The following is an 18,732-nucleotide window of genomic DNA, read 5'->3' as shown; positions in this document are numbered from 1 at the left end:
TTCATGACTAACTGTGGTAGCTAAGGGGTTAAACCTCCACAATCAAAGCTAGATTCGATCTCAGCAGCTACCCTTAGGTGCAATGTCGGAAGTATAACACCAATGTAACCCACCCTGTATGGAGCAGGCTCAGTATTCTGCTGGTCAATACGATTATGATAATACCACATATAAAAATATATTGTATTGTCAACAATTATGGTTACCATATTCTGAAACCCTTCATGTTTTCTTTTTTGCTGAGCTTTTTTTTGTATACGTTGCTTTAGTTTTTCTTGCTACCATAAAGGAATACGGTACATACCATATTCTGAATACTTTTTATTTCTGTACATGTGAGGTGGGATGAATAAAATGGATCAATTCTCTGCATTATTTTCCGTATTTTTGGAGAGCCTGCCTTCTACGCAAATCCTAATAAGGATCTTAATGCTTAAATGCTACTCTCAGCGATTGACAGTAACATCTGAGGGGTTTATCGGCAGCAATGGGAGCCAGCTCTAGTCGCTGCTGTTAGCAGCAGGAGCTGGCTGTATGACACAGCTGGCACCCGCAGTGAATGGAGCTGAGCCCACTCCATACATCCTCCCCTATAATGTGTGGATGAATAGTAAATCCAGCAGTGATGTAATATAAAATAATCTCAGATATCACAGATTTTGGCACCTACAATGTGCTCTGTGAACTCCCTGCTAGATGTCAAAGTTATTTTATCGATTTATGCGTGACAAGGAAATCTGATGCGTTTGTGTCTGTGGATTGTGAATGATTAACCAAACCCCGGCCTGTGTTCTTTATTGCAATAATACTTAACATCATAGACAGTGATGAAGGCTTTACAATCTTACCTTGCAAGGCTGCTGCCAGGCAATTACCGGAGAGCTGAGACGCCTTACATACCAGCCTCAAGGAAGTCATTAAATCCATAGGAATAAGAATGAAAAATGCTTCACTCACTAAAAGGCGCAAGTGTACCGCTCCCCTCTCTTGTCAGTATGTGCTTGGATATAATGATCTGGATTATAAAGGAAGATTTTTTTTTTTTGCACCTGTCAGTGACACATTTTTTATTCGTAATCTAGTTGGAAAATAGTGATATACAGGGAATCTGTCACCAGGTTTTTGTTATTTAATCTGAAAGCACCATGATGTAGGGGCAGATTCCAGTGATGTGTCACTTACTAGGCTTCTTATTGTAGTTTTAATAACATCAGTGTTTTATCAGTAGGAGATTATCAGTAGAGGATTAGTTGTCTCCTGCCATGTAGTCTGCTCTGTGTAACCCCGCCCTCACCCACTGAGTGGCTGCTTTCTGCCTATGCACAGTGTACACAGGAAGCTGCCAATCAGTGATGTGGGAGGGGTTATTTAGAGCTCCACAATCAGAGAATTGGTAGATCTGCAGCAGATAATACTGTGATTTTATCAAAACTATAACGAGAAGCCCAGTAAATAACACATTGCTGGAATCAGGGTTTCTGCTCCTACATCTTGATTGATAGCTCTAAGTTTATAGAGCCAGAGAAGAGCGGAAATAGGTTGAAAACAAGTAGGTGGGAAGGTGCACTTAAATGTCTGGTCAAGTCAAGGGTGCACAGAGCGGAGCGGCGTCTGTGCTTAGTTTGAAAAGTCATTCTTTGCTGACAAAGTCCCTTTATTATTTAATTATTTATTGATTGATATTTTTTAAAATAAAAACAGACAACTCCTTAAGGCTGTATGCCCGCGTTGCGTTTTTTTAAGCGTTTTTGATGCGCTTTTCGGGGTCAAACCGCATAAAAAACGCTTAAAAGAAGCATCCCATTCATTTTAATGCATTTTGGCCTTTTTGTGCCAATGGATGCGTTTTTTACCGCTAAGGAAACACTTTGCGGTAAAAAGCGCAGCATGTTCATTAATTTCCGCTTAGGTCCGCGTTTTTGGCTATTTCCTATAGCCCAGAAGATGCGCGGAAAAAAATGCATCAAAAACGCGCGTTTTTTTCTGGGAAGGAGAACCCGTTTCCTGAGTGTTCAAAAACGCTACTGTGGGCACATAGCCTTAATGTTTAGCATCAAAGATGGACGCTGTGTTGATTCTTCTCATAAAAATGAATGATGTCCCTGTACCTCCGCAGGCCTCCAGCTTTCTAACAGCTGCTATAGCTGCGCTTATGTGCATTACTCTGTGGGCCAGGATTATGAACCATCATATATCACCTGTATGGCGTCCATATGTTTTTCCTCCGGTTCTCTGATTTCATCCCACATCTCCCCCCCAAAAAAAATAAATAAAACTCTAATGTTAATTGTCGTTCCCACGAAATCTGCCTTAATGCATCTGTATGTGTACATATGCAATGGGGAATTATCCTGTTTCCAGGGACTGATATCACAATCCACTTACAGGTCTGCATGAGAACTGAGAAATGACTTATCATAGCCATACTATAGTTGTATCACTTATAATAAGGTAATAGATATCAGCTACTTACTTCTCTGCCTTTGCATGTTGCCACTAACTGTCCTCTACATATGCAGCCGAGACAAAACCCAAGAAAAAAAACAAACAAAAATGTGCATATACCCTACAGCAAGTAAAGAAAGAAATAGTACTAGTACAGTAATAGTACATGGAAACAGTGTCAGACTGAAGAACATTGGGCCCACCCGAGGATTTGATTCTGAGGGCCCACCTTTCTCCCCCACTGAAGAGCCCCATAGCAACTGCAAGGTTTGCACTATGAACTCTCCTGAAGGAGAAGCCAGGGCCCGCCGGAGGATTCTCCGGTTCTCTGGTGGGCCAGTCCAACTCTGCATGGAAATAACATGTTTCATTTTGGTTTGGTCGCCGCACCGTCAAAAAGACGCATGCGGAGGCATCCACATACATCATCATGGTCTGCATACCCAATGCAAAAGATAGGGTACGCAGGCCGCAAGCCGATGGAGGCGGAGCTGACTGGAGGAGGCGTGGCAGGCGGCGGAGCTTCACTAAGGAAGTCCGCATCCCTCCGCAGCTCCTCCATACGCTAGTGTGAAACTAGCCTTATCACTGGTGATAAGCGAATGTGCTGGGATAAGGTGTTATCTGAGTATGCTCGGGTGCTGACATAGTGTCTTTGGCGAGCTCGAAAAATATGTTCTAGTCACCGCGGCTGTTCGACAGCCACAAGAAATGCAGGAATTGGTTGCTTGTTAGGCAATCCCTGCAGGTGTTGCGCCTGTCTAACAGCTGCGGGGACTAGAACATATTTTTCGAGCACACTGGAGACCCTCGATTAGCACCTGAGCATGCTCAGATAACACCTTATCCCAGCACAATCGCTCATTCCTGTTTATAACCCATTCTCATGAATGGGAAAAAACACAAGCAAAACAAAGTGCACATTTTTCTTTTATTTTTGCTGAAAAAAAACTCCACGTGTGAATTTACACTTATTGTTTAAAAGGAAAGGCTCCATGACTGATATTTCTGGGTGGGTACTACCTCTGTAACTGCGTGGTCAGTGGCAAGTGCCTAGCTAATATACTTACTGTACATAGTCGAAATTGTGGATATCAGTGAAATCAATGTTACTCGCAGGGTGATCCACTATGTTTTGTAGTCAATGAGTGTAGCATCTAGTTAGCAGGGAGGGAGCTCCCTCGGTTATCCCGTTCCCCCACAACTTGATCGCAGGGAGCCCATGAATTGTCATCGCAGCTGGTACACACTTTCCAGATAGAGGGAGTCTCTCAGGCATAATACAATGCAACGCAGATATAATACCGTATATTATATGGGAGCTCAAGTGCATTCAAGTTCATATCACATGGGGTGTGTGATCCGTTTTTCTCATCGGCCAGCCTCATCATATCTAAAAATATATTTAATAATGTATGCGGTTAGTTTAGTGAAATGTGGTGACAAATCCTCTTTACATGCTCTAGTTATAAACGCCTCCCTATCTATGAATGCTAAGAACTTTGGAACACAAAATTACCCCAGAAATCTATGGGAGAATTCATTTTATACCTTTTGCAGCAGGTTTTGACCTCTGAGCTGCCATTACGAGTCAGTCGCAATCATAAAAGTGTCATTTTTATGTGGCAATAAATGTGGGCTAGATACTGTGATGGAACGTGACTGAATGTTGTGTGCAGTATAGCCAGGCCATCCTAACCTTAACAGACAGCAAATCGCTCCCTGATTCTGATAGTTATTGTGCCGTGGTAAAATAACACCCTGGGGTGGGTTCAGGGCGTTACTTTAGGGAATATAGAGGTAAAAGTTGCACCTGGGCATTGCAGTGGCGTAAATAAAATCTGGTGGGCCCCAGTGCAAAATCTGGACTAGGGCCGCACTGCATGTTGGTCAGATGTCTGGACCCTTGTAGCGATCTACATCCTATAAAGACATATGCGTTCGCCACCCATGTAATAATGTCTCCTGTCCTGGCTCCTTCTTGTAATAACCCCCCCCCCTCTAGTAATAATGCTACTCATCCTAGTCCCTATGGTATAACATTTTCCCCCATCCTGGACTCCTTCCCGGTATAATGACCTTATATTGGTATAATGTCCTCTATGCTGGTATAATGTCCCTCACCGTGGTATATTATCTCTATTTAAGTGTAAAGACCCCCATCCTGGTATAATGTCCCCTATTCTGATATATCCCTATTCTTGTATACAGTGGGGAAAAAAAGTATTAGTCAGTCAACAATAGTGCAAGTTCCACCACTTAAAAAGATGAGAGGCGTCTGTAATTTACATCATAGGTAGACCTCAACTATGGGAGACAAACTGAGAAAAAAAAATCCAGAAAATCACATTGTCTGTTTTTTTTTCATTTTATTTGCATATTATGGTGGAAAATAAGTATTTGGTCAGAAACAAGCAATCAAGATTTCTGGCTCTCACAGACCTGTAACTTCTTCTTTAAGAGTCTCCTCTTTCCTCCACTCATTACCTGTAGTAATGGCACCTGTTTAAACTTGTTATCAGTATAAAAAGACACCTGTGCACACCCTCAAACAGTCTGACTCCAAACTCCACTATGGTGAAGACCAAAGAGCTGTCAAAGGACACCAGAAACAAAATTGTAGCCCTGCACCAGGCTGGGAAGACTGAATCTGCAATAGCCAACCAGCTTGGAGTGAAGAAATCAACTGTGGGAGCAATAATTAGAAAATGGAAGACATACAAGACCACTGATAATCTCCCTCGATCTGGTGCTCCACGCAAAATCCCACCCCGTGGGGTCAGAATGATCACAAGAAGGTTGAGCAAAAATCCCAGAACCAAGCGGGGGGACCTAGTGAATGAACTGCAGAGAGCTGGGACCAATGTAACAAGGCCTACCATAAGTAACACACTATGCCACCATGGACTCAGATCCTGCAGTGCCAGACGTGTCCCACTGCTTAAGCCTGTACATGTCCGGGCCCGTCTGAAGTTTGCTAGAGAGCATTTGGATGATCCAGAGGAGTTTTGGGAGAATGTCCTATGGTCTGATGAAACAAAACTGGAACTGTTTGGTAGAAACACAACTTGTCGTGTTTGGAGGAAAAAGAATACTGAGTTGCATCCATCAAACACCATACCTACTGTAAAGCATGGTGGTGGAAACATCATGCTTTGGGGCTGTTTCTCTGCAAAGGGGCCAGGACGACTGATCCGGGTACATGAAAGAATGAATGGGGCCATGTATCGTGAGATTTTGAGTGCAAACCTCCTTCCATCAGCAAGGGCATTGAAGATGAAACGTGGCTGGGTCTTTCAACATGACAATGATCCAAAGCACACCGCCAGGGCAACGAAAGAGTGGCTTCGTAAGAAGCATTTCAAGGTCCTGGAGTGGCCTAGCCAGTCTCCAGATCTCAACCCTATAGAAAACCTTTGGAGGGAGTTGAAAGTCCGTGTTGCCAAGCGAAAAGCCAAAAAACATCACTGCTCTAGAGGAGATCTGCATGGAGGAATGGGCCAACATACCAACAACAGTGTGTGGCAACCTTGTGAAGACTTACAGAAAACGTTTGACCTCTGTCATTGCCAACAAAGGATATATCACAAAGTATTGAGATGAAATTTTGTTTCTGACCAAATACTTATTTTCCACCATAATATGCAAATAAAATGAAAAAAAAAACAGACAATGTGATTTTCTGGATTTTTTTTTCTCAGTTTGTCTCCCATAGTTGAGGTCTACCTATGATGTAAATTACAGACGCCTCTCATCTTTTTAAGTGGTGGAACTTGCACTATTGCTGACTGACTAAATACTTTTTTTCCCCACTGTATATGTCCCGCATCCTTGTATATGTCTCCATCCTTGTATAATTCCCCCCCATCCTGGTATAATGCCCCCCATCCTAGTATAATGCCCCCCATCCTGGTTTAATACCCCTCATAATGTCTCCCAATCTGGTATAATGTCCCACATTCTGGAATAATGTCCCACATTCTGGAATAATACCCCCTCCCTGGTATAATGTCCCCCTTTCTGGTGTAATACCCAAAATCCTGGTATAATTGTGAGGGATGTATCGGGACCGTGTAATATCCCACTCCCTTTCTTAGTGTTATAGCAATGTTGCTATGTTCATATTGCATATACACTGCTCAAAAAAATAAAGGGAACACTTAAACAGCAGAATATAACTCCAAGTAAATCAAACTTCTGTGAAATCAAACTGTCCACTTAGGAAGCAACAATGTTTGACAATCAATTTCACATGATGTTGTGCAAATGGAATAGACAACAGATGGAAATTATTGGCAATTATCAAGACACACTCAATAAAGGAGTGGTTCTGCAGGTGTGGACCACATCTCAGTACCAATGCTTTCTGGCTGATGTTTTGGTCACTTTTGAATGTTGGTTGTGCTTTCACACTTGTGGTAGCATGAGACGGACTCTACAACCCACACAAGTGGCTCGGGTAGTGCAGCTCATCCAGGATGGCACATCAATGCGAGCTGTGGCAAGAAGGTTTGCTGTGTCTGTCGGCATAGTATCCAGGCGCTACCAGGAGACAGGCCAGTACACCAGGAGGGGGCAGTAGGAGGTATCTCAGCTTTTGTGCAAGGAGGATCAGGAGGAGCACTGCCAGAGCCCTGCAAAATGACCTCCAGCAGGCCACAAATGTGCATGTGTCTGCACAAACGGTTAGAAACCGGCTCCATGAGGATGGTCTGAGGGCCTGACGTCCACAGATGGGGGTTGTGCTCACAGCCCAACACTGTGCAGGACTCTTGGCATTTGCCACAGAATACCAGGATTAGCAAATTCGCCAAAGATGAAAAGAGGTTCACACTGAGCACATGTAACAGACATGACAGAGTCTGGAGACACCATGGAGAGCGATCTGCTGCCTGCAACATCCTTCAGCATGACCGGTTTGACAGTGGGTCAGTAATGGTGTGGGGTGGCATTTCTTTGGAGGGCCTGCCTCCAGTCTGTGATTCCCTAGTCCTCTGCCTGTCTCCGATCTGTAATTCCCTGGCTCCTCCTCCTGCTCTGGTCTCTTAGGCTATGTGCACACGTTGCGGAACTCCCGCAGAAGTTACTGCGGGAATTGCGGAATTCCATTCCACGGGAAAACCGCATTATAAATTCTCGCATTTTTCCTGCGGAAAAACTAGCAATTTGCAAGCATAATTAGTTTGCAGAATGCTAGCGTTTTCCAAGCGATCTGGAGCATCGCTTGGAGAACTGATTGACAGGTTGGTCACACTCGTCAAACACAGTGTTTGACGAGTGTGACCAACTTTTTATTATTGAGGCTGCCTATGAAGCATCAGTAGTAAAAAGATCTAATGTTAAAAATTATTAAAAAAATAAAAAATCGTGTTTTTCTCACCTTCCGATGTCCAGCGCAGCGTTCCCGATCATCGCAATGCTCCCGTTCCCAGTAATGCCTTGCGAGACCTTTGATACTCGCGAGACCGCTACGTCATCACAGGTCTTGGCAGCAAGGCATTACTGGGAATGGGAGTTGGCAGGAACATCGGTAAGGCTGCGCGGGACGCCGGAAGGTGAATATAACCAGATTTTTTATTTTTTAATTCTATTTTTTCAGGGATATGGTACCCACAGCCCGGAGGACAGTCTCCTCTCCTCCGGACCATGGGTACTATCCGCAAATGTTCTGCTTACTTTTCGCATGGTGTGCACAGCCACATGCGGAAAGTAAGCAGAACAATGCATTCCTATGTGGGCGGAATGGTCGCGATTCCGTAAAATTAATGAGCATGTTGTGTATTTTTCCGCGATGCGATTCCGCCGTGGGAAAATCCGCAGCATTAGCACAGCTTTGCGGAATCCCATAGGATTGCATGGGATGCTGTTTTTTTGAGTTTTCGCTGCAAAATCGCACATTAAAAACCGCTGTGAAAACGCAAAAAAACCGCAACGTGTGAACGCAGCCTTATACTTCAGCCCTCTGCCTTCTTGCAGTCTGTGATTCCCCGGCCCCTCTGCCTGCCTCCAGTCTGTGATTCCCTAGTCCTTTGCCTGTCTCCGACCTGTAATTCCCTGGCTCCTCCTGCTCTGGTCTCTTATACTTCAGCTCTCTGCCTGCCTCCAGTCTGTGATTCCCCGGCCCCTCTGCCTGCCTCCAGTCTGTGATTCCCCGACCCCTCTGCCTGCCTCCAGTCTGTGATTCCCCGACCCCTCTGCCTGCCTCCAGTCTGTGATTCCCCGGCCCCTCTGCTTGCCTCCTGTCTGTAAATGACAGGTCTTTGCTGAGATTTCAAACAGAGAGGGCAGGAAGGCAGGCAGAGGGGCCCGGGAATCACAGACCGGAGGCAGGTTGAATGGCTGGGGAATCACAGAGCGGGAGAAGAAGACCCAGTGCACAGTCTGGTCCCTGTGCACCAAAATCTAATTAGCAGAAAATTTCAAATGGTGATTAAAGAAGAACCACACAGTGGATTCCTTAACCAAATGTATCAATTTAATCCGTGTTACATCACCATTACAGAAATATCTTTGCTTTACAAAATCGTACTGGCAGCTTCTCTTTAAACTGCATGAATCACATGTGGCGTTTTGATGAATTTGGTACAAAAAATACAGCAAACACCATAAGTGAAAAAAATGAAAAGTGACTAAAAAAAACACAAATGATTAATCAGGCCCAAAAGATTCAATTCTTTTGATTCTGGATGACTCTGCATGATCATGTATTATCGACCACTGCTGATACTAGGTGCAACTGCAGGTAGAACATATAGCTGATGACAAATTCCCACTATGACAAATGATCACTAGGAGTTCCAGCATCAAAGCCATTGATTATCAGCTCATTATCCTGCTGCCGTAGGAAAGCTCACTGGAATAGAAAGATTTGATGGAATACTTGGATTTTATATGTGGTGTGATACATCCAAATACATGTTATCTACAGTACATACACATTCTTCAAGTATAATTCCAAAAATGTAGGTGGCGCACCCGCCAGGGCAGTGGGTTACTCTGTATCGGGCCGGTTCTTAAAGGAATGAGTGTCACAGCGACGGTGACCCAGTCCCTAGCCTTGGGTGTCCATCCAATTAAGAAGGAATATTTAGAGGGAATGAGAAATAGTTTTTGTAATAAGTGTTCGTGACGCCCCCTGTGGTGTCTGATCAGAGACGACCAGAACTGCAGTGCAGATCCTCTGGGACTGATGGTGATGCAGCAGAGATGGTATAGCTCTCCACAAGTAGAGATGAGTCCCAGGGCAGATGAAAGATGTTGAGAGAGATGATGGTGATGTAGTGTGAAGCAAAGGATGTAGCAGTGCTGAGAAGGTGTTTGCAGAAAGAATTCAAAGGACACTGCTGAATGCAGTTCCAAAGCATTACTCACAGTTCTGGCTGCAGCACAGATGCCCGCTTGGTGCTGCATCCTCCGGGTGAGGGATCCAGCCAATGTCCAGACAGATAGAGAACACCTTTCCAGAACTGTCAGTATATGCCTTCCCTGGCCATCTCCACAGTGTTGTTTTCTCGCCTCTTCCTACACAACACCTCACAGTCAGTGTCCCAGGCCAGCTGCCGTGAATCCTGCCTGATAACGGGTCCCAGAGCGTTTCTTTGATCCTTTCTGGCTGCCTTTCCGGTGAAGATAACTGTGGTATTTGGCTGTGACCTCTAAAGCCGCCACAGTTGTTGGCTTGCTAGCTGAGCCCTGTTGTACACTCCACTTGACTAAGGGGCCGAGACCCTTATGCGACCTGGATTTTCCCCCACCTGACGTCCGTCAGCATGGAACGAGCCCCACGGGGATCATTCTCTTCACCCGTGCCTCTGGGAAAATCCCTTTCCCCTTCAGGGAGCTGCCTTCTGTCCGTACCAGTACTTCTTCCAGCAGCCCCTGCTGACAGGGAGCTGCTGCACATGTCCTCTCACCTCGTCCCCTAAGGGGACACTGTCCTAACTTCCCTCTATTCTCCTGCTCTCACTCTCCAGCTCCACCCACCTTCTAATACCCCTTCATGGCCAGCAGAGCTGGTGAAGCTCAGCACCTGCTGCTAAAGTGTGTGGTGGATGTAGTGTTGTCCTACAGTAGCTAGGTCAGGTGTCTCCATCTTAGCTGAAAGGTTGGATACCACACCTCTGGCTGAGGTGCAGTACCTCTGTTGTGACTAGAGTTGAGCGATACCGTCCGATACTTCAAAGTATCGTATCGGATGGTATCGGCCGATCTTTAAAAAAAGTATCGGTATCGCCGATTCCGATACCGGAAGTCCCATTCAAGTCTATGGGACTTCCGGTATCGGAATAAGAAAAACCCTTTCCTGCCCTTGTACAGCCTCTCTGGGGTCTGTACGGGCCTTTCGGGGGGCTGTGCCGGCCTGCCAGGGGGTCTGTGCAGGCTCCGGTGGTCTGTGCCGGCCTGCCGGTGGTCTGTGCAGGCTCCGGGGGGCTGTGCCGGCCTGCCGGGGGGCTGTGCCGGCCTGCCGGGGGGCTGTGCAGGCTCCGGGGGGCTGTGCCGGCCTGCCGGGGGGCTGTGCCGGCCTGCCGGGGGGCTGTGCCGGCCTGCCGGGGGGCTGTGCCGGCCTGCCGGTGGTCTGTGCAGGCTCCGGGGGTCTGTGCAGGCATCGTCCGATGGGACTACAAGTCCCATCGGGCGATGCCTGCTACCATGACAGTGATTGACACATTAGCCAATGATGGGACAGTAGTAGTCCCATCATCCGGCTAATGTGTTAAATGTAAAAAATGTAAAAAAAAAAAAAAAAAATTACATGCTACATACATACAACATGCATACTACATACATGCTACATTCATACTACATACTACATACATGCTACATTCATACTACATAAATACTACATGCAACATACATACTACATATATACTACATGCATGCTACATACATACTGCATGCTACATACATACCACATATATACTACATACATACTACATGCATGGTACATGCATGCTACATGCTACATACATAACACATATATACTACATGCATGCTACATACATACTACATACTACATATATACTACATGCATGCTACATACTACATGCTACATACATACTACATATATACTACATGCATGCTACATACATACTGCATGCTACATGCATGCTACATACATACTACATACATACTACATGCTACATACATACTACATATATACTACATACATACTACATACATACTACATGCATGCTACATGCATGCTACATACATACCACATACATACCACATATATACTACATACATACTACATACAATACATTCATACAATACATACATAGACATACAGTACATATAACATAGAGTAACATACTTACCAATACTTGTCACATTGTTCCCCGAAGCCATTGTCTTTCCGGAATAAATATTAACATAACAAACCACAAAAATACTCACCCACGATCCGAAGCAGTCCACGAGTGTGTCCCACGACGATCTTGGGTAGAGAACGGCAGCATCAGATGATGCTGCCGTTCTCTACGGGCTGCAGGAATCCAATGACGGAAGGTAGGTATCCTTCCGCACTGTATTCCTCCGCCACTTAAAAAAAAAAAGTCCCTAGTCTCACTTTATGCCATTGCTGCGTGGGAATTTCCCACACAGCAATGGCATAAAGTGAGACTAGGGACTTTTTTTTTTTTAAGTGGCGGAGGAATACAGTGCGGAAGGATACCTACCTTCCGTCATTGGATTCCTGCAGCCCGTAGAGAACGGCAGCATCATCTGATGCTGCAGTTCTCTACCCAAGATCGTCGTGGGACACACTCGTGGACTGCTTCGGATCGTGGGTGAGTATTTTTGTGGTTTGTTATGTTAATATTTATTCCGGAAAGACAATGGCTTCGGGGAACAATGTGACAAGTATTGGTAAGTATGTTACTCTATGTTATATGTACTGTATGTCTATGTATGTATTGTATGAATGTATTGTATGTATGTAGTATATATGTGGTATGTATGTAGCATGTAGTATGTATGTAGTATGTATGTAGCATGCATGTAGCATGTAGTATGTATGTAGCATGCATGTAGTATATATGTAGTATGTATGTAGCATGCATGTAGTATATATGTAGCATGTATGTAGTATGTATGTGGTATGTATGTAGCATGTAGTATGTATGTAGCATGCATGTAGCATGCATGTAGTATGTATGTAGCATGCATGTAGTATGTATGTAGCATGCATGTAGTATGTATGTAGTATGTATGTAGTATGTATGTAGCATGCAGTATGTATGTAGTATATATGTAGTATGTATGTAGCATGTAGTATGTATGTAGCATGCATGTAGTATATATGTAGTATGTATGTAGCATGCATGTAGTATGTATGTAGTATGTATGTAGCATGCAGTATGTATGTAGCATGTATGTAGTATATATGTAGTATGTATGTAGCATGCATGTAGTATGTATGTAGCATGTAGTATGTATGTAGCATGCATGTAGTATGTATGTAGCATGTATGTAGTATGTATGTAGTATATATGTAGTATGTATGTAGCATGTAGTATGTATGTAGCATGCATGTAGTATGTATGTAGTATTTTTTTTTAACATTTAACACATTAGCCGGATGATGGGACTACTACTGTCCCATCATTGGCTAATGTGTCAATCACTGTCATGGTAGCAGGCATCGCCCGATGGGACTTGTAGTCCCATCGGACGATGCTTGCACAGACCCCCGGACATCAGCACAGCCCCCCGGCAGGCCGGCACAGCCCCCCGGCAGGCCGGTACAGACCCCCACAGGGTGCACAGACCACCGGCAGGCCGGCACAGCCCCCCGGCAGGCCGGCAGAGACCCCGGGCAGTCCACACAGCCCCCCGGCAGGCCGGCACAGCCCCCCGGCAGGCCGGCAGAGACCCCCGGAAGGCCCGAAATGACGGCGCATCATGATGCGCACACACCGCGCATCATGATGACGTCAGGCCGTCAATCAACTGAACTTCCGATTCCGATGCCGAATTCCGATATTGAAAAAATATCGGAAGTCAGTATCGGAATTCCGATACAGCAAGTATCGGCCGATACCCGATACTTGCGGTATCGGAATGCTCAACACTAGTTGTGACTGGTCCCTCAGGGGCGCCACATAGGTTAGCTAATGAGGCCCCTTGAATATTCCAAAGGTCGAAACATCTGATTGTAATCGTCACCTAGAGGCCTGCAGGAATTCTGTAGATGTAATGGCTACTGTACACACATGCCTTGGTAATAATGTGGATATAGTTGATTCATGCACCATCCATGAGGTTTCTAAATCTGTTCTTTTTTTTTTATACAGGACAGCATCCCGATAACGGACATCTACACAGAACTTAAAGATGGGTTATACCTGATACGTCTTCTGGAGTTCATTTCGGGGGAACAGCTGCCGAAACCAGCAAGAGGAAAAATGAGAGTCCATTTCTTGGAAAACAACAGCAAAGCTCTAACTTTCCTAAAGTCCAAGGTTAATTGTGCAATTTGGAAAAATTATTGTGGTTTCAAAACTGTGATTTTATTTTACAAATGTAACAGTTTAGCTTCCAAATTATATGACAGTTTATGGTTTTCTGAAAGTGCACGGAAAAGTTCTCCAAAAGTCTTGTGACTTTTTGCGCAGGATATTGGGTCTGAGTTACCAAGTCTGGCATTTTGTACACCAATCTTGATGAGTAAGTGTTCAAGCATAAAATGCGTCAGTCAAGAGCTTTATGCCTTAGATTGGCTGTTGCTCATGCATCAGCTGAAGTACGCTACCGCAAGAAGTGTAAATCTGTCCAGCAGGTTTTTGCTATGTAATCTGAGAGCAGCTTGGATGTAGGGGCAGGGAGCCCAATTCCAGCAATGTATCACTTACTATGCTGCTTGGTGCAATTTTGATAAAATTCCTGTTTTCTCTGCTCAGAATGCTGAGCTGTATATAGCCTCGCCCACAGTACTGATTTGCAGCTTCCCGTGTACACTGTCAGCAACCTGCCAGTCAGTGGTGAGGGCAGGATTATTACATAGATTTACTGGACTGGCTTGAATGTGACACCTAGTCCTGCTGATAAAACACTGATTTGTATTAAAACTACATCATACAGCCTAATAAGTGACACATCGCTGGAATCAGGCTCTCTGCCTCTACATTATGTTGTTCTCAAATTAAGTAGCAAAAGGATGCTGATAGATTCCCTTTAAGATATAGTGTACAATTAAAGATGTGCTTAATCATTAGTTTCTACTTGCTAAATAAAAAAATATCAAGTACTGTAACTCCTGCACCAATCCTACTAAGAATAGGTGCTAGCAATCTAATTTATGTCAGTACCAAACTGCAGATTCTGTGGAATTGTAGTTACACACCCGTTGTAGTTGTCAATGTGGGATAATCAGAAACCTGGATTGTTGATAAGTCAGTAGCATCTCCCAAACCTGAACAATAGCTATCATGATTGCTTGTGAATTATTTCAATATTTAACATATTTTAACATATTTGTCATATATTGTATATGTGTGTATATATATATTGTTTTTTTTAATATCCCAGGTTCCTGTAAAATTAATTGGGCCAGAAAATATTGTGGATGGAGATAGGACATTAATATTGGGCCTTATTTGGATTATTATTCTTCGTTTCCAAATATCTTCCATTACTTTGGATAAGGTAAATATCATATAAAGATGTTAGAAATTACTGTTATATACAGTGTATTTATGGCATTTTTTTTTAATGCACCCACTGAACTCTATGGGCAAGTGTCATCTGTATAATGCTTGTGCATACTGTGCTGTATTTCATTTGAACACTCGGTCCATGTGAATACATTTCTATTCCATAATCGTGTTCTTTGTGCTCCAGATATGCAGTTGTATACATTGGCGTAAGGTTCACTTGGCTGAACAAGACCCTGATGACAGCAGCAGGCAGGAATACGGAGTACAAAGATCTCTGTAATGTAGACTGGGGGAAATTATCTACAGTCTCAGGAAGGGCAAAGTGACTGGGGAAACTATCTACAGTCTCAGGAAGGGCAAAGTGACTGGGTAAACTGTCTACAGTCTCAGGAAGGGCAAAGTGACTGGGGAAACTATCTACAGTCTCAGGAAGGGCAAAGTGACTGGGGGAAACTACAGTCTCAGAAGGGCAAAATGACTGGGGGAAACTATCTACAATTATCTACAGGAAGGACAAAGTGACTGGGGGAACTATCTACAGTTTCAGGAAGGGCAAAGTGACTGGGGAAACTATCTACAGTCTCGGGAAGGACAAAGTGACTGGGGGAAACTATCTACAGTCTCGGGAAGGACAAATTGACTGGGGGAAACTATCTACAGTCTCAGGAAGGGCAAAGTGACTGGGGGAAACTATCTACAATTATCTACAGGAAGGACAAAGTGACTGGGGAAACTATCTACAGTCTCTGGAAGGGCAAAGTGACTGGGGGAAACTATCTACAGTCTCGGGAAGGACAAAGTGACTGGGGGAAACTATCTACAGTCTCGGGAAGGACAAAATGACTGGGGGAAACTATCTACAGTCTCAGGAAGGGCAAAATGACTGGGGGAAACTATCTACAATTATCTACAGGAAGGACAAAGTGACTGGAGGAAACTATTTACAGTCTCTGGAAGGGCAAAGTGACTGGGGGAAACTATCTACAGTCTCGGGAAGGACAAAGTGACTGGGGGAAACTATCTACAGTCTCGGGAAGGACAAAATGACTGGGGGAAACTATCTACAGTCTCAGGAAGGGCAAAGTGACTGGGGAAACTATCTACAGTCTCGGGAAGGACAAAGTGACTGGGGGAAACTATCTACAGTCTCTGGAAGGGCAAAGTGACTGGGGGAAACTATCTACAGTCTCAGGAAGGGCAAAGTGACTGGGGAAACTATCTACAGTCTCGGGAAGGACAAAGTGACTGGGGGAAACTACAGTCTCAGAAGGGCAAAATGACTGGGGGAAACTATCTACAATTATCTACAGGAAGGACAAAGTGACTGGGGGAACTATCTACAGTTTCAGGAAGGGCAAAGTGACTGGGGAAACTATCTACAGTCTCGGGAAGGACAAAGTGACTGGGGGAAACTATCTACAGTCTCGGGAAGGGCAAAGTGACTGGGGGAAACTATCTACAGTCTCGGGAAGGACAAAATGACTGGGGGAAACTATCTACAGTCTCAGGAAGGGCAAAATGACTGGGGGAAACTATCTACAATTATCTACAGGAAGGACAAAGTGACTGGAGGAAACTATTTACAGTCTCTGGAAGGGCAAAGTGACTGGGGGAAACTATCTACAGTCTCGGGAAGGACAAAGTGACTGGGGGAAACTATCTACAGTCTCGGGAAGGACAAAATGACTGGGGGAAACTATCTACAGTCTCAGGAAGGGCAAAGTGACTGGGGAAACTATCTACAGTCTCGGGAAGGACAAAGTGACTGGGGGAAACTATCTACAGTCTCTGGAAGGGCAAAGTGACTGGGGGAAACTGTCTACAGTCTCAGGAAGGGCAAAGTGACTGGGGAAACTATCTACAGTCTCAGGAAGGGCAAAGTGACTGGGGGAAACTACAGTCTCAGAAGGGCAAAATGACTGGGGGAAACTATCTACAATTATCTACAGGAAGGACAAAGTGACTGGGGGAACTATCTACAGTTTCAGGAAGGGCAAAGTGACTGGGGAAACTATCTACAGTCTCGGGAAGGACAAAGTGACTGGGGGAAACTATCTACAGTCTCGGGAAGGACAAATTGACTGGGGGAAACTATCTACAGTCTCAGGAAGGGCAAAGTGACTGGGGGAAACTATCTACAATTATCTACAGGAAGGACAAAGTGACTGGGGGAAACTATCTACAGTCTCTGGAAGGGCAAAGTGACTGGGGGAAACTATCTACAGTCTCTGGAAGGGCAAAGTGACTGGGGGAAACTATCTACAGTCTCGGGAAGGACAAAGTGACTGGGGGAAACTATCTACAGTCTCGGGAAGGACAAAATGACTGGGGGAAACTATCTACAGTCTCAGGAAGGGCAAAATGACTGGGGGAAACTATCTACAATTATCTACAGGAAGGACAAAGTGACTGGAGGAAACTATTTACAGTCTCTGGAAGGGCAAAGTGACTGGGGGAAACTATCTACAGTCTCGGGAAGGACAAAGTGACTGGGGGAAACTATCTACAGTCTCGGGAAGGACAAAATGACTGGGGGAAACTATCTACAGTCTCAGGAAGGGCAAAGTGACTGGGGAAACTATCTACAGTCTCGGGAAGGACAAAGTGACTGGGGGAAACTATCTACAGTCTCTGGAAGGGCAAAGTGACTGGGGGAAACTATCTACAGTCTCAGGAAGGGCAAAGTGACTGGGGAAACTATCTACAGTCTCGGGAAGGACAAAGTGACTGGGGGAAACTATCTACAGTCTCAGGAACGGCAAAATGACTGGGGGAAACTATCTACAGTCTCAGGAAGGGCAAAGTGACTGGGGATACTATCTACAATTATCTACAGGAAGGACAGAGTGACTGGGGAAAACTATCTACAGTCTCAGGAAGGGCAAAGTGACTGGGGGAAACTATGTACAGTCTCAGAAGGGCAAAGTGACTGGGGAAACTATCTACAGTCTCAGAAGGGCAAAGTGACTGGGGGAAACTATCTATAATTATCTACAGGAAGGACAAAGTGACTGGGGAAAACTATCTACAGTCTCAGGAAGGGCAAAGTGACTGGGGGAAACTACGTACAGTCTCAGAAGGGCAAAGTGACTGGGGAAACTATCTACAGTCTCAGAAGGGCAAAGTGACTGGGGGAAACTATCTATAATTATCTACAGGAAGGACAAAGTGACTGGGGAAAATGTTCTACAGTCTCAGGAAGGGCAAAGTGACTGGGGGAAACTATCTGCAGTCTCAGGAAGGGCAAATTGAATTGGCTGTAGAAAAGGAAGAAAGCACTAAAACGAAAATTAGATGCAGGTTATAAGCTGTTCTGATATATTAAAGCAAGGGAAGACAGCAGCACCATGGATACATACAGCCAGCCTACAGTATATTACTGGGAGAGGTGCTGCCACAAGAGAAAATTCTAAGACATTGATCAGACTACAAACTGCATATCAGGGGGTCTAAATATGAACGAATGAAAGTTGCACACTACAGCTTTTTCCATGTTACATGTGTTCATAGTCTCTAACACAACTAGCAGATCGGTCCATTTGTAAAATGCAAATAGATCATGATAGGATTTTCACAAATCTCAGATATTCACGGATGTGTGATGTGCAAGGCTTTATGGGTCTAAGTTCTG

At 44.6% G+C, this 18,732-nt stretch overlaps 1 protein-coding gene across 1 annotated transcript in view; it reads left to right on the top strand.

Moving 5' to 3' along the window:
- The window catches only part of SPTBN5 (spectrin beta, non-erythrocytic 5), a 313,866-nt gene that overhangs the window by 24,839 nt on the left and 270,295 nt on the right, over positions 1–18,732 (top strand). The window contains exons 3-4 of the mRNA XM_073586632.1: positions 13,740–13,907; positions 14,974–15,090. Coding sequence (XP_073442733.1) covers positions 13,740–13,907; positions 14,974–15,090 — 285 coding nt within the window. The remainder of the gene's footprint in view (positions 1–13,739; positions 13,908–14,973; positions 15,091–18,732) is intronic.

Source organism: Dendrobates tinctorius, unplaced genomic scaffold (genome assembly GCF_039654945.1).
Source record: "Dendrobates tinctorius isolate UK_male_01 unplaced genomic scaffold, ASM3965494v1 ptg000010l, whole genome shotgun sequence".
In the NCBI taxonomy this organism is placed as follows: Eukaryota; Metazoa; Chordata; class Amphibia; order Anura; family Dendrobatidae; genus Dendrobates; species Dendrobates tinctorius.
Note: the sequence above shows the minus strand (reverse complement) of the source record. Positions and strands in the feature narration are given on the sequence as shown.